General features: G+C 43.7%; 1 protein-coding gene across 3 annotated transcripts in view; it reads left to right on the top strand.

The window, feature by feature from the left end:
* ADAMTSL5 (ADAMTS like 5) overlaps positions 1-13209 on the top strand; it is a 233413-nt gene that overhangs the window by 146516 nt on the left and 73688 nt on the right. For all 3 annotated transcript variants that reach the window (XM_077271632.1, XM_077271631.1, XM_077271637.1), the window contains 2 exons: positions 6142-6225; positions 10029-10192. In XM_077271632.1, the coding sequence (XP_077127747.1) occupies positions 6142-6225; positions 10029-10192 (248 nt within the window). The remainder of the gene's footprint in view (positions 1-6141; positions 6226-10028; positions 10193-13209) is intronic.

Genomic DNA, 13209 nt, shown 5'->3' on the forward strand with positions numbered 1-13209 from the left:
TAAAAAATCCTGCTGAAGTATGTGTCTAGTCATGTGCCCAACGGCGACGAGAGTAGTACTTCACTAGAAAGTTGCATATGCAATGTTAGGCCCTCACTCAGCCTATGTGACGTGGGATGGGGGCAGGGCCGTATTTAGGGTTTCTGCTGCCCTAGGCACTTTTAGTGCTGCCTCCCCCTTTGGTGAGTATGACACTATCGGCAGTGACTTTAGCAAGAATCGCTGATGTGAAAGTCGCCTTTTGCAGCAGATCCGTCAGTTTTTCTGCATGTGCTGCGTAACGGATCACTTAAGCAACACTGCATTCGGCCTCATTCATTCCCTATGGGATTTGCGGCACTTGCCATGATCTGGCAAATGCGGTACCATACCTCCCAACTTTTGAAGAAGGGAAGGAGGTATAAAGTTTGCGGTGCGCATAGCGCGCCGCGGCAAATTTTAGGCCACGCCTCTGACCACACCCATTTCACAACTAGTCACACCTATATCCACATTCCAACCACAGCCATTTAGCACTGCTGATCACACTGTTTTATATACAATAATTATAAACGAAACAATATGGCCACAGTGCTCCATACTGTATAATGGCCACAAATGATGCTCAATACTGTATAATAGCCACACGTGATGCTCCATACTGTATAATGGCCACAAATGATGCTCAATACTGTATAATGGCCACAAATGATGCTCAATACTGTATAATGGCCACAAATGATGCTCAATACTGTATAATGGCCACAAATGATGCTCAATACTGTATAATGGCCACACGTGATGCTCCATACTGTATAATGGCCATTGGCCACACATGATGCTCCATACTGTATAACGGCCACACATGATGCTCCATACTGTATAATGACCACACATGATGCTCCATACTGTATAACGGCCACATATGATGCTCAATACTGTATAATGGCCACACATGATGCTCCATACTGTATAACGGCCACACATGATGCTCAATACTGTATAATGGCCACACATTATGCTCCATACTGTATAATGGCCACACATGATGCTCAATACTGTATAATGGCCACATATGATGCTCAATACTGTATAATGGCCACATATGATGCTCCATGCATACTGTATAATGGCCACACATGATGCTCCATACTGTATGATGGCCACACAGTGCTCCATACTGTATAAAGGCCACACATGATGCTTCATACTGTATAATGGCCACATATGATGCTCCATGCATACTGTATAATGGCCCACCCCACCTCCCATCATGTATGCATGGCTCATCTCCCCCTCCCTGTATGCTTAGGTGGCTCATCTCCCCCCCTGTATGCGTGGCTCATCTCCCCCTCCCTGTATGCATGGGTGGCTCAGGCACTGGCTCATCTCCCATCCCCCCTGTATGCATGGCTCATCTCCCCCTCCCTGTATGCATGGGTGGCTTAGGCACTGGCTCATCTCCCATCCCCCCCCTGTATGCGTGGCTCATCTCCCCCTCCCTGTATGCATGGGTGGCTCAGGCACTGGCTCATCTCCCATCCCCCCCTGTATGCGTGGCTCATCTCCCCCTCCCTGTATGCATGGGTGGCTCAGGCACTGGCTCATCTCCCATCCCCCCTGTATGCGTGGCTCATCTCCCCCTCCCTGTATGCATGGGTGGCTCAGGCACTGGCTCATCTCACATCCCCCCCTGTATGCGTGGCTCATCTCCCCCTCCCTGTATGCATGGGTGGCTCAGGCACTGGCTCATCTCCCATCCCCCCCCCTGTATGCGGGGCTCATCTCCCCCTCCCTGTATGCATGGGTGGCTCAGGCACAGGCTAATCTCCTCCCCCCCTGTATGCGTGGCTCATCTCCCCTTCCCTGTATCTGCGTGGGTGGCTCGGGCACTGGCTCATCTCCCCCCTGGGCCCCGCCGTATGCGTGGCTCATCTCCCCCCCTGGGCCTGGCTGTATGCGTGGCTCATCTCCCGACTCCCCCCCTGGGCCTAGCTGTATGCGTGGCTCATCTCCCCCCCTGGGCCTGGCTGTATGCGTGGCTCATCTTCCCCCCTGGGCCTGGCTGTATGCGTGGCTCATCTCCCCCCCTGTATGCATGGGTGTCTCAGGCACTGGCTCATCTCCCATCCCCCCCTGTATGCGTGGCTCATCTCCCCCTCCCTGTATGCATGGGTGGCTCAGGCACTGGCTCATCTCCCATCCCCCCCCTGTATGCGTGGCTCATCTCCCCCTCCCTGTATGCATGGGTGGCTCAGGCACTGGCTCATCTCCCATCCCCCCCCGTATGCGGGGCTCATCTCCCCCTCCCTGTATGCATGGGTGGCTCAGGCACAGGCTAATCTCCTCCCCCCTGTATGCGTGGCTCATCTCCCCTTCCCTGTATCTGCGTGGGTGGCTCGGGCACTGGCTCATCTCCCCTCCGGGCCCCGCCATATGCGTGGCTCATCTCCCCCCCTGGGCCTGGCTGTATGCGTGGCTCATCTCCCGACTCCCCCCCTGGGCCTAGCTGTATGCGTGGCTCATCTCCCCCCCTGGGCCTGGCTGTATACGTGGCTCATCTTCCCCCCTGGGCCTGGCTGTATGCGTGGCTCATCTCCCCCCCTGGGCCTGGCTGTATGCGTGGCTCATCTCCCCCCTGGGCCTGGCTGTATGCGTGGCTCATCTCCCCCCTGGGCCTGGCTGTATGCGTGGCTCATCTCCCCCCCTGGGCCTGGCTGTATGCGTGGCTCATCTCCCCCCCTGGGCCTGGCTGTATACGTGGCTCATCAGCTCCCTGACGCTCCCATCCTGTATGGCTCGGCTCCCTGTCCACCACGGTCCTCCTTCATCCTCCCCGGCTCCTCCCGTCCTCCCTGGCTGTCATCATTCATACTCACCTCACACACCGCGCAGAAGAACGGAATCCGGCTCCACCTCTGTCCCTGCGCAGCACCGTTCCTCGTCCTGTGTGAGCGCCGCGGTCAGGTGGTACCGCTCATTTAAGGTGATGAATATGCATGCATATTCATCATCTTAATGAGGCGGCACCATGTGACAGCTCACACAGGGCGAGTTGCAGTCGTGCAGTCGCTGAGAGCAGACCAGCCGGCACCGCTGGAGCAGGTGAGGTGAGTATGATGACAGTCAGACAGGAGGCATCAGTGGCGGCGCCGGGAGGGGAGGTGGGGGGGGTCACTGTCTTAAGGTGACCACGGCCGGACCGGACTTTATGATAAAAAAAAAAAAAACCTGCTCAGGTGCCGCCCCCTGCATTGTCCCCACCCTAGGCACGTGCCCCCCTCGAGTGCCTAGTGGCAAATACGGCCCTGCCCCCCAACCAATCTACACATCCAAGAAACTCAATTCTGCAACCACTTACTGAAAGGACAATAAGTCTCGATGTCATGCAGCAAATGTACTCACTGCCAACAGCCTTAGACGGGTCATATGCATAAACTAGTACTTAGTCTTTAGGAGACATTATGGCTCTTTAGAGCAGAGCAATAAGGCAAAGCTATTAACGGGTATCTGTCAATAGGATCAAGCCTCCTAATCCATTTACATGGGCATCCATACCACAGGAAGCTGAATACAATGATACCTTGATATCTGTGATCTGATGTTTGATCCACATTTTTCTTATATGTAAATGACCTCTTCCCGGCTATGGAGAGGATGCTGGGTGGAAGATAACTTTGCCTCCAGACCTTATTTTAAATAGCAGATGTAGCTACCGGTGTGAGACATGTAACTAGCACAGAACAGCAGAACCGAACTTTGTATTCTTGCAAACACATTTTGTAGCTCTCTGAGCGCTGCTGTATTGTAACAATATTACAACCCTGTCTGTCTGTGAGATGGAAGCGGAAAGGAACCTGCAGATGTGCCAAGTATAATCACACACAGTTCTGCAGTGAGATCAGGAGAGCAGAGAGCGGCCATTACACATAACACTGGTAACTGCCCTGTCATGTAAAATGAGCTCTGGAGGCAGAGCTATCTTCCTGGAAATGTCCTCCCCAAAGCCGTGAAGATGTAAGTTATATAAAAGGATAAAAGATGATTTATCAACAACAAGGCATCTGATATCAGGCATACATGTTGGAGTTTTTTTTCAGTTGTCCATAACCTGTATGACCATATTAATAGTTTAGGCTGGTTTCACATTTGTGGTTGTGTCCGCAGCATTTCTGATGCATACGTCCGCATGCGTCTTGATTTTGGGTTAGAATGTGCACAAGTCCAATTAGCTTGGGTCCCAGTTTGTATCAACAAATGGGAAATACTCCATTATTATATAGAGTCCATTTTTGGGACTCATGGGAGGGTTCTTCATTACACATACATATCGTCCTATTACTCCTTCGACAATGTATCTGATATATTACACATATGATATGAATTTTTGAGGCAGTAGCCATGTGCTCCCTCTAAGCAAAAATCTATATAGAAAAGAAATACCATAAATAAAAAATAATTAACAATACAATGAATACCATACACAAATGATATAACCCAAAAACGTATTCAAAGAAATATGTATTCAAAATAATACTTTATTAATAGGTATAAAACATGATTACACAAAAATTCATAATTAAAACACATCATAATACAAGGGGGAAGGTAAAAAACGAAATGTAAAATCACAATGTATGCAGGGGCAGGATATGTCAACTGAGTTGGCAAATGGTAGATAAAGTAATAAATGAAATATCCAAAATAAAGGACAAAATTAATTGAGACTGCTGAACTTAATTATTCACTGATGGGAAAAGTAGAAATTAACAAAGTGTGCAGTGCAAAAATATATATATTATGTAAATACTAGTGATGAGCGAATATACTCGTTACTCGAGATTTCTCGAGCACGCTCGGGGGTCCTCCGAGTATTTTTTAGTGCTCGGAGATTTAGTTTTCCTCACCTCAGCTGAATGATTTACGTCTGTTAGCTTAGCTTGATTACATGCGGGGATTCCCTAGCAACCAGGCAACCCCCACGTGTACTTATGCTGGCTAACAGATGTAAATCATTCAGCTGCGGCAAGAAAAACTAAATTTCTGAGCACTAAAAAATACTCGGAGGACCCCCGAGCGTGCTCGAGAAATCTCGAGTAACGAGTATATTCGCTCATCACTAGTAAATACTAATGTGGCTAATATAATATACTGTATAAAGGATATGAATGAACATAAGACAGATATATGGCTTAGATATTAGATGATTAGAAAGGTTAATCTATAATAGAAATTTGCATTAATCACCAAAGTGTATAGTGCAAAAATAGCCTTGCAGCCTATATAACCAGCAGTGCAACATGATGATTTATAAAAGAAAATAGCAGTCACAAGAAATCCATTGTAAAAGCACAATACCATCCAAGATGACACACCACTGCCCCCACACATCACACCAACTCGCGTTTCGCTTTCGCTTCGTCAGGGAGACATTGCATACATTGTTATTTTATATTTTGTTTTTTACCCTCCCCCTATATTTGGTGATATCACGTTTTAATGATTAATTGTTGTGTAATCATGTTTTCTATATATTAATAAAGGATTATTTTGCATATATATTTCTTTGAATACTTTTTTGGGTTATATATGCTCCCACTAGACTGCACTCGGAATTTACATAGTAAAGGCATTGTGTGAAGTGTCAGAGGTGAAAGTCATGCCCTAATTGTGTTCTTACAAGAAGGATGAGAAACACATTGCCATTTTTTATTGATCATTCTGGAGTCAGTGGAAGATATGGGGACTTAGACAAAACATATTTTATACAATACGTATAAGTTACAGTGGCTTATCTTCACTACATGCAAGATTAGTGTTTCCAACATTATACGACGTTAAATTATACAAAACATGGCCAACCCCTAAGTGCATGTTCTGAGAGTTAATCAGATGAAAACAAGAGCAACAATATCTATCCTGGAGCAATGAAAAACTGTTAAAACGATCTAAAGGTGTAAAGCAATCTTATAGGACAGTTCCTTCAAGGTGCAGTTTATTTTACTTTTTCTGGAGCAGTCTATCACACTGGCAAAAAAGAATAGAACATTTCTCTACAAAATGATAGCATATTTTCAGGCTGGATACAGAAATGTTAGGCATTTAAAGATTGATTTGCATTCAACACACATTATTTCAATATAATATTTTGTATTATATTAGGAATCTTTGGCTACATAAATGTGACAAGTATTCCTGCTGGTGCAATGCACATTAAAGTGACGGATCGGAGTCGAAACATTTTAGGTAAAAAGAAGAATATTGCTCATATTGTTGGAAATACCAACGTTTGTAAAATGAAAACAATTTACCGTAAAGTGGTTTTCTCAAAATCTAAAATGGGTAAAATCGATAAGTGCTTGTAAAAACAAGAAACATTCCTGTTTACCACATATTAAAAAATACTCTCCGTTCTCAAGAATGGAGACATTTTGTATTGTTTACTGTTCAATACCTAGGTTAGGCTACGTTCACATTAGCGTTGTGCGGCGCAGCGTCGGGCGCAGCCGCGGCGACGCATGCGTCATGCGCCCCTATATTTAACATGGGGGGCGCATGGAAATGCGTTGTCTTGCGTTTTGTGACGCATGCATAATTTTGGCACAACTGTCAGGGCGCAGAGGACGCTGCATGATGCAGTTTTTTCTGCACCAAAAATCATGCAAAAAATGAACGCATGCGTCACAAAACGCTGCGTTGTGCATGCGTTTTGCATGCGTTGTGCGTTGCGTCGCCGACGCTGCGCCGCACAACGCAAATGTGAACGTAGCCTTACTGGCCACTTCTGCAGGCCATGAGAGGTCTTCTAGACACAGAGCCATACAGCTTGCCAGTGCTGGTCTTAAGCTGGACTCTGAGATGCCTCTGCTTGCAGCATGGGGTGTGCACAATTCGCGCTAGTGGCATAGCCTTGCCACTAGCCTGAACTGTCAATCTGTCAGGAAGTAGTGAATAATGGACTCCTGAAAACACATAGTGAGACAACAGCTTCAACTCTTTTCTCTTGCATCTGACATTTTCCACCATCATTCCATTTTATTTTTGTTCAAAATATTGATGTACAAGTAACACTCTGGTATACAAGATCATTAGTTCTCCATGCACATGATATTATGCTTGATGAAACTGTAAATTCTCATAGAATCATAGAATGTTAAAGTTAAAAGGGATCTCCAGGGTCATCGTGTCCAACCCCCTTCTCAGTGCAGGATTCACCAAACTATCTCAGAGCCCCTGTTTGGGGACTTCCATTGAAGGAGAACTCACCACCTCTTGCGGCAGCCTGTTCCACTCAGTCATCGCCCTCACTGTCAAAAGACCCTATTACAATGTGTATATATATATATATATATATATATACACTCACCGGCCACTTTATTAGGTACACCTGTCCAACTTCTTGTTAACACTTAATTTCTAATCAGCCAATCACATGGCGGCAACTCAGTGCATTTAGGCATGTAGACATGGTCAAGACAATCTCCTGCAGTTCAAACCGAGCATCAGTATGGGGAAGAAAGGTGATTTGAGTGCCTTTGAACGTGGCATGGTTGTTGGTGCCAGAAGGGCTGGTCTGAGTATTTCAGAAACTGCTGATCTACTGGGATTTTCACGCACAACCATCTCTAGGGTTTACAGAGAATGGTCCGAAAAAGAAAAAAAATCCAGTGAGCGGCAGTTCTGTGGGCGGAAATGCCTTGTTGATGCCAGAGGTCAGAGGAGAATGGGCAGACTGGTTCGAGCTGATAGAAAGGCAACAGTGACTCAAATCGCCACCCGTTACAACCAAGGTAGGCCTAAGAGCATCTCTGAACGCACAGTGCGTCGAACTTTGAGGCAGATGGGCTACAGCAGCAGAAGACCACACCGGGTACCACTCCTTTCAGCTAAGAACAGGAAACTGAGGCTACAATTTGTACAAGCTCATCGAAATTGGACAGTAGAAGATTGGAAAAACGTTGCTTGGTCTGATGAGTCTCGATTTCTGCTGCGACATTCGGATGGTAGGGTCAGAATTTGGCGTAAACAACATGAAAGCATGGATCCATCCTGCCTTGTATGGAGCATCTTTGGGATGTGCAGCCGACAAATCTGCGGCAACTGTGTGATGCCATCATGTCAATATGGACCAAAATCTCTGAGGAATGCTTCCAGCACCTTGTTGAATCTATGCCACGAAGAATTGAGGCAGTTCTGAAGGCAAAAGGGGGTCCAACCCGTTACTAGCATGGTGTACCTAATAAAGTGGCCGGTGAGTGTATATATATATATATATATATATATATATATATATAATATGCAGTGTAAGATGGCTGCCAGATGAGTCCTGGACGGGAGATATCGGAGGGTGTCATCGCGGCTATTAGCTGTGGTGATATGAGCTTGGGAGTATGCTCCTGCACATATTGTCCTTAGAGAGTTATTTGGGCCATTCCAGAGCCAGGCTTTACGAGCGGTCATAAGCTATGAGGGGGGAATGACCGCTCACATATCCCAACCCCAGGGGCGTGGTTTGGCTAATAAAATGGAGGCCAAATGTCTCATTCGGTGTCTGTGGCTTGAGATGTGGAGACCTTCAGTGTGTGTGCCAAAGACACTGACCCACAGTACTATATGGACTGTTTATTTTTCTATTTGCTTTTCACTTTGTGCCAGAAAGAGGCTGTTTGTTTGTTTTGGCTATCCAGAGCAGTTTATGTAAGCAGTTTAATAAACTCGTCTGGACATTCCAACAATACTGCTTCCTGTGCCTACCTCAGCCAAATGAGTACAGACTCCTACAGCAGTCATGGCCAAAAGTATACACACCGTTTAAATTGTTCCAGAAAATGAAGCATTTCTCCAAGAGAAGTATTGCAATTGCACATGTTTTGTCATTCACATGTTTATTTCATTTGTGTGTATTGGAACAACACAAAAAAGCAGATAAAAAAAGACAAATTGTACATCATTTTAGACAAAACCCCCAAAATGTGTAGGACAAAATATTGGCACCTTTCCAAAATTGTGGGTAAACAGCTTTGTTTCAAGCCTCCGATGCTCGGTTCAAACCTACCTGTGGCAAGGAACAGGTATGGGCAATATGAAAATCACACCTGAGACCAGATAAAAACAGGAGAAGTTGACTCAATCTTTGCACTGTGTGTGACACCCTAAGCATGGAGAAATGAAAGAGGTGAAGTGAACTGTCTGAGGACTTGAGAACCAAAATTGTTGAACAATATCAATAATCTCAAGGTTGTGCTCTGTTCTTTTGTATTGTTCCAGTAAACACAAAGGAAATAAACAGATGTATAACATAATTGTAATTGCAATAATTTTTTGAGAGAAATACATCATTTTCTGGAACAATTTCAAAGTTGCCAACACTTATAATTTAAATGCAATTTAATTATTTAAAACTTATACAATATCATTTTCAATAACCTGGTTCACACTATATTATCACGTGATTGGTGACTTCAGGGGCAGGAACACAACAGCACAGTCCACCATTCTTACACGTTTCATGAGAATACGATAAATGTTCAGTCTATACTAGCTGCCAATCCCCCAAAGAATGAGCAAAACTCTGGTTCCTCGTGTGAAATGATTTTTTGCTCTACAAAAAAGATAATTTTTTCAGAACATTATCCTGGGTGAATAGGACTTGTACTGATGATTATTCTATTAATGTTCAGTGCACATCCTAAGACTGGTCTACCTTTGTAAATAGGCTCTAATAGAACCGCAAATCGGCAATTATTTATTATTTATAATAATAATTATATTATTTATAATAATAATTTATAAATAATAAATTATTTATTTATTGCTGTAAATGAGCCCTTCTGTGCAGATCTGTGTGTCTTCGTGGTCACAGACTACAATAAACTGTATGGCTTTCCCTGCATGTAGCAATGTATTACACCTTTAATTCTACTCCCTGACCCCCATAACCACAAGATCAAACCACACAGTTTGGGAGCTTATAAAATTGGCTAGAAAATATATTTTATTCTAATGTTAAATTATATTTTAATATTAAGTGCACATTCTTTTTTTATCAGCCCTGATGAGCTTGAGTAAAGGCTATGTGATTAATGGGAACTGGGAAATTTCCAGATCTGGAGTGTACAAAGTGGCAGGGACAGAGGTACGATACTCCAAAGTTACAGCCAGTCATGAATTCCTGGAGGTTTTGGGGCCCACCAATGAAGATTTGTATGTTCTGGTAAGATTCCCTTTTTTCTATTTCTGTCTTCTCATTTTCTTGTAAAATAAAATATATTGATAAAGAAAACGAGATATGGCAGTTGATACTAGGTTCCCAATACTCTAACCATATCTACATTGGTACTTAAAAAAAAAAAATAACAAAAAGGCAGACACAAATAATATACAGTGGATATAAAAGTCCACACACCCCTGTTAAAATGTCAGGTTTATGTAAAAAGTTTCTCAGTTTGTTTCTCAATTAATTTGTACAGATTATGGGTGACATTAAAGGTGGAAAAAGTTTATAAATGATTGTTATTGATATGAGGTCTAAGGGGTAAGGTTTCTCCATGTGGAGAGTGACATACCAGCTCTGGCTTGTCAAGGTAATGATGCTTATTTGCTGTGCAATGCTCCTCTGGGAAATTTAATATGCAAATTGCCTCTTTAGAGAAAAAGAGGACTTGTAGGACCCTTTAACGAGTCTTGCAATATGACTTAGGATAAAAGCCAAATCAGTATCTCTGCGAATTGAGCTTCTGATTTGCCTTTTATCCTAAGTCATATTGCAAGACTCGTTAAAGGGTTGATTGTGACTTGTAGGATCACTATTTCCAACAGGGGGCGCTATAAAGTTCAAGTCCTCTTTTTCTCTGAAGAGGCAATTTGCATGTTATTGATATGATTATTTTACATGACAAAAACCTACATTTTTAACAGAATTATGTAGACTTTGTATAACTTTGTATATACAGAATATTAAAATCTGTATATTTAAGATAATAGGAGACCAGGAGACAGGCCAGTAGACCAGGAGATGTGGAGGGGGCCATAGGAGGGCAACAACCCAGCAGCAGGACCGCTACCTCAGCCTTTGTGCAAAGAGGAACAGGAGGAGCACTGCCAGAGCCCTGCAAAATGACCTCCAGCAGGCCACAAATGTGCATGTGTGTGCACAAACGATTAGAAACCGACTCCATGAGGATGGTCCACAGATGGGGGTTGTGCTCACAGCCCAACACCGTGTAGGACGCTTGGCATTTGCCACAAAACACCAGGATTGGCAAATTCGCCACTGCCGCCCTGTGCTATTAACAGATGAAAGCAGGTTCACACTGAGCACATGTGACAGACGTGACAGAGACTGGAGATGCCATGGAGAGCAATCTGCTGTCTGCAACATCCTTCAGCATGACCGGTTTGGCAGTGTGTCAGTAATGGTGTGGGGTGGCATTTCTTTGGAGGGCTGCACAGTCCTCCATGTGCTCGCCAGAGTTAGCCTGACTGCCATTAGGTACCGAGATGAGATCCTCAGACCCCTTGTGAGACCATGTGCTGGTGCGGTTGGCCCTGGGTTCCTCTTAATGCAGGACAATGCCAGACCTCATGTGGCTGGAGTGTGTCAGCAGTTCCTGCAAGATGAAGGCATTGAAGCTATGGACTGGCCCGCCCGTTCCCCAGATCTGAATCCAACTGCACAAATCTGGGACATCATGTCTCACACGATCCACCAACGTCACATTGCACCACAGACTATCCAGGAGTTGGTGGATGCTTTAGTCCAGGTCTGGGAGGAGATCCCTCATGAGACCATCCGCCACCTCATCAGGAGCATGCCGAGGCATTGTAGGGAGGTCATACAGGCACGTGGAGGCCACACACACTACTGAGCATCATTTCCTTGTCTTGAGGCATTTCCACTGAAGTTGGATCAGCCTGTAACTCCATTTTCCACTTTGATTTTGAGCATCATTCCAACTCCAGACCTCCATGGGATCTTAGTTGTGATTTACGTTGATAATTTTTAGGTTTTATTGTTCTCAACACATTCCACTATGTAATGAATAGTGATTTACAACTGGAATATTTCATTCAGTGATATCTAGGATGTGGGATCTTAGTGTTCTCTTTATTTTTTTGAGCAGTGTATGTTGTTACTTTGTACTGGTAATGGGAGGTTCTAGTATCTTTCAATTGAAAAAAGTATAAGGGGCTTCTTTTTCATTGCTTTTGCGCCATTTTTGTAGATTAAAAATAGTTCTTTTAGAGACTATTATATTTCAGTCTTATCCATGATTTAATTTGTGCTCTTTTTTAAATATTTTTTTCTTGTTTTTTTATTTTTTTTCTTCTTTATGGGCGTGGCTTTGGTTATCCAGGTGTTTCTATCTAATTAATCATTTGCAACTTTTTGAAATGTTGGCAATTTTTTTTTTTTGCTATTTTACTTCAATACCCTAGTGGAGTTCATTTTTTTCAAGCAACTGTAGACTAGTTTGCTGCACTTTTGAACTTTTTACTATAAAAGGGTAGACAAGAGCCAAAAAAATAGACATCTTTGAATTTGCGTTAACTCATCATACACTGTGTGCTAATTTTGATGACTATAGCATAAGATCCACCAGCGCAAAAAGAAAGACAAAACAAGAAACAAAATACGAACCCACAAACGATTAATCACTGCCTTAGTCTTTTATTGATACTCTGTTTTAGAAATCATTCCTGGCTTTGGCAGCCATAATATTCTTTACTACAAACTGTACTTTATGTGCCTATGTACTGTCTTATAGAAAGTCAGTCAGTATACTCTATTTCATATTCATATTAATGCCTGCAAATGAAAACCTAAGGTATTCACAAACCACTCACACATATATAAAATATATCAACATTTTTATTGTGCATGTTTAAAAATATACAAAATAGCAAATATAAATCTAATATATAAAGCTGAATGTGTGTATGTGTGTATGTCCGGGATTGGCATCTGAACCATCGCAGCTACAGCCACAAAATTTTGCACAGTCACACGTCTGGACCCCGAGAGCGTCATAGGCTATGTTGTGAAGCGAAATTTTAACCCCGCGCTTTCCAATTCACCAAACAATTTTGCCCCTATCTACATAATGGGGAAAAAGTGAAAGGAAAAGTGTTGGAGGCGTCGCAGCTACAGGCACAAAATTTTGCACAGTCACACGTCTGGACCCCGAGTGTTATGATCCTTAATGGCTGAGGATCACAAATAGACCAGCA

Source organism: Ranitomeya variabilis, chromosome 1, assembly GCF_051348905.1.
Source record: "Ranitomeya variabilis isolate aRanVar5 chromosome 1, aRanVar5.hap1, whole genome shotgun sequence".
In the NCBI taxonomy this organism is placed as follows: Eukaryota; Metazoa; Chordata; class Amphibia; order Anura; family Dendrobatidae; genus Ranitomeya; species Ranitomeya variabilis.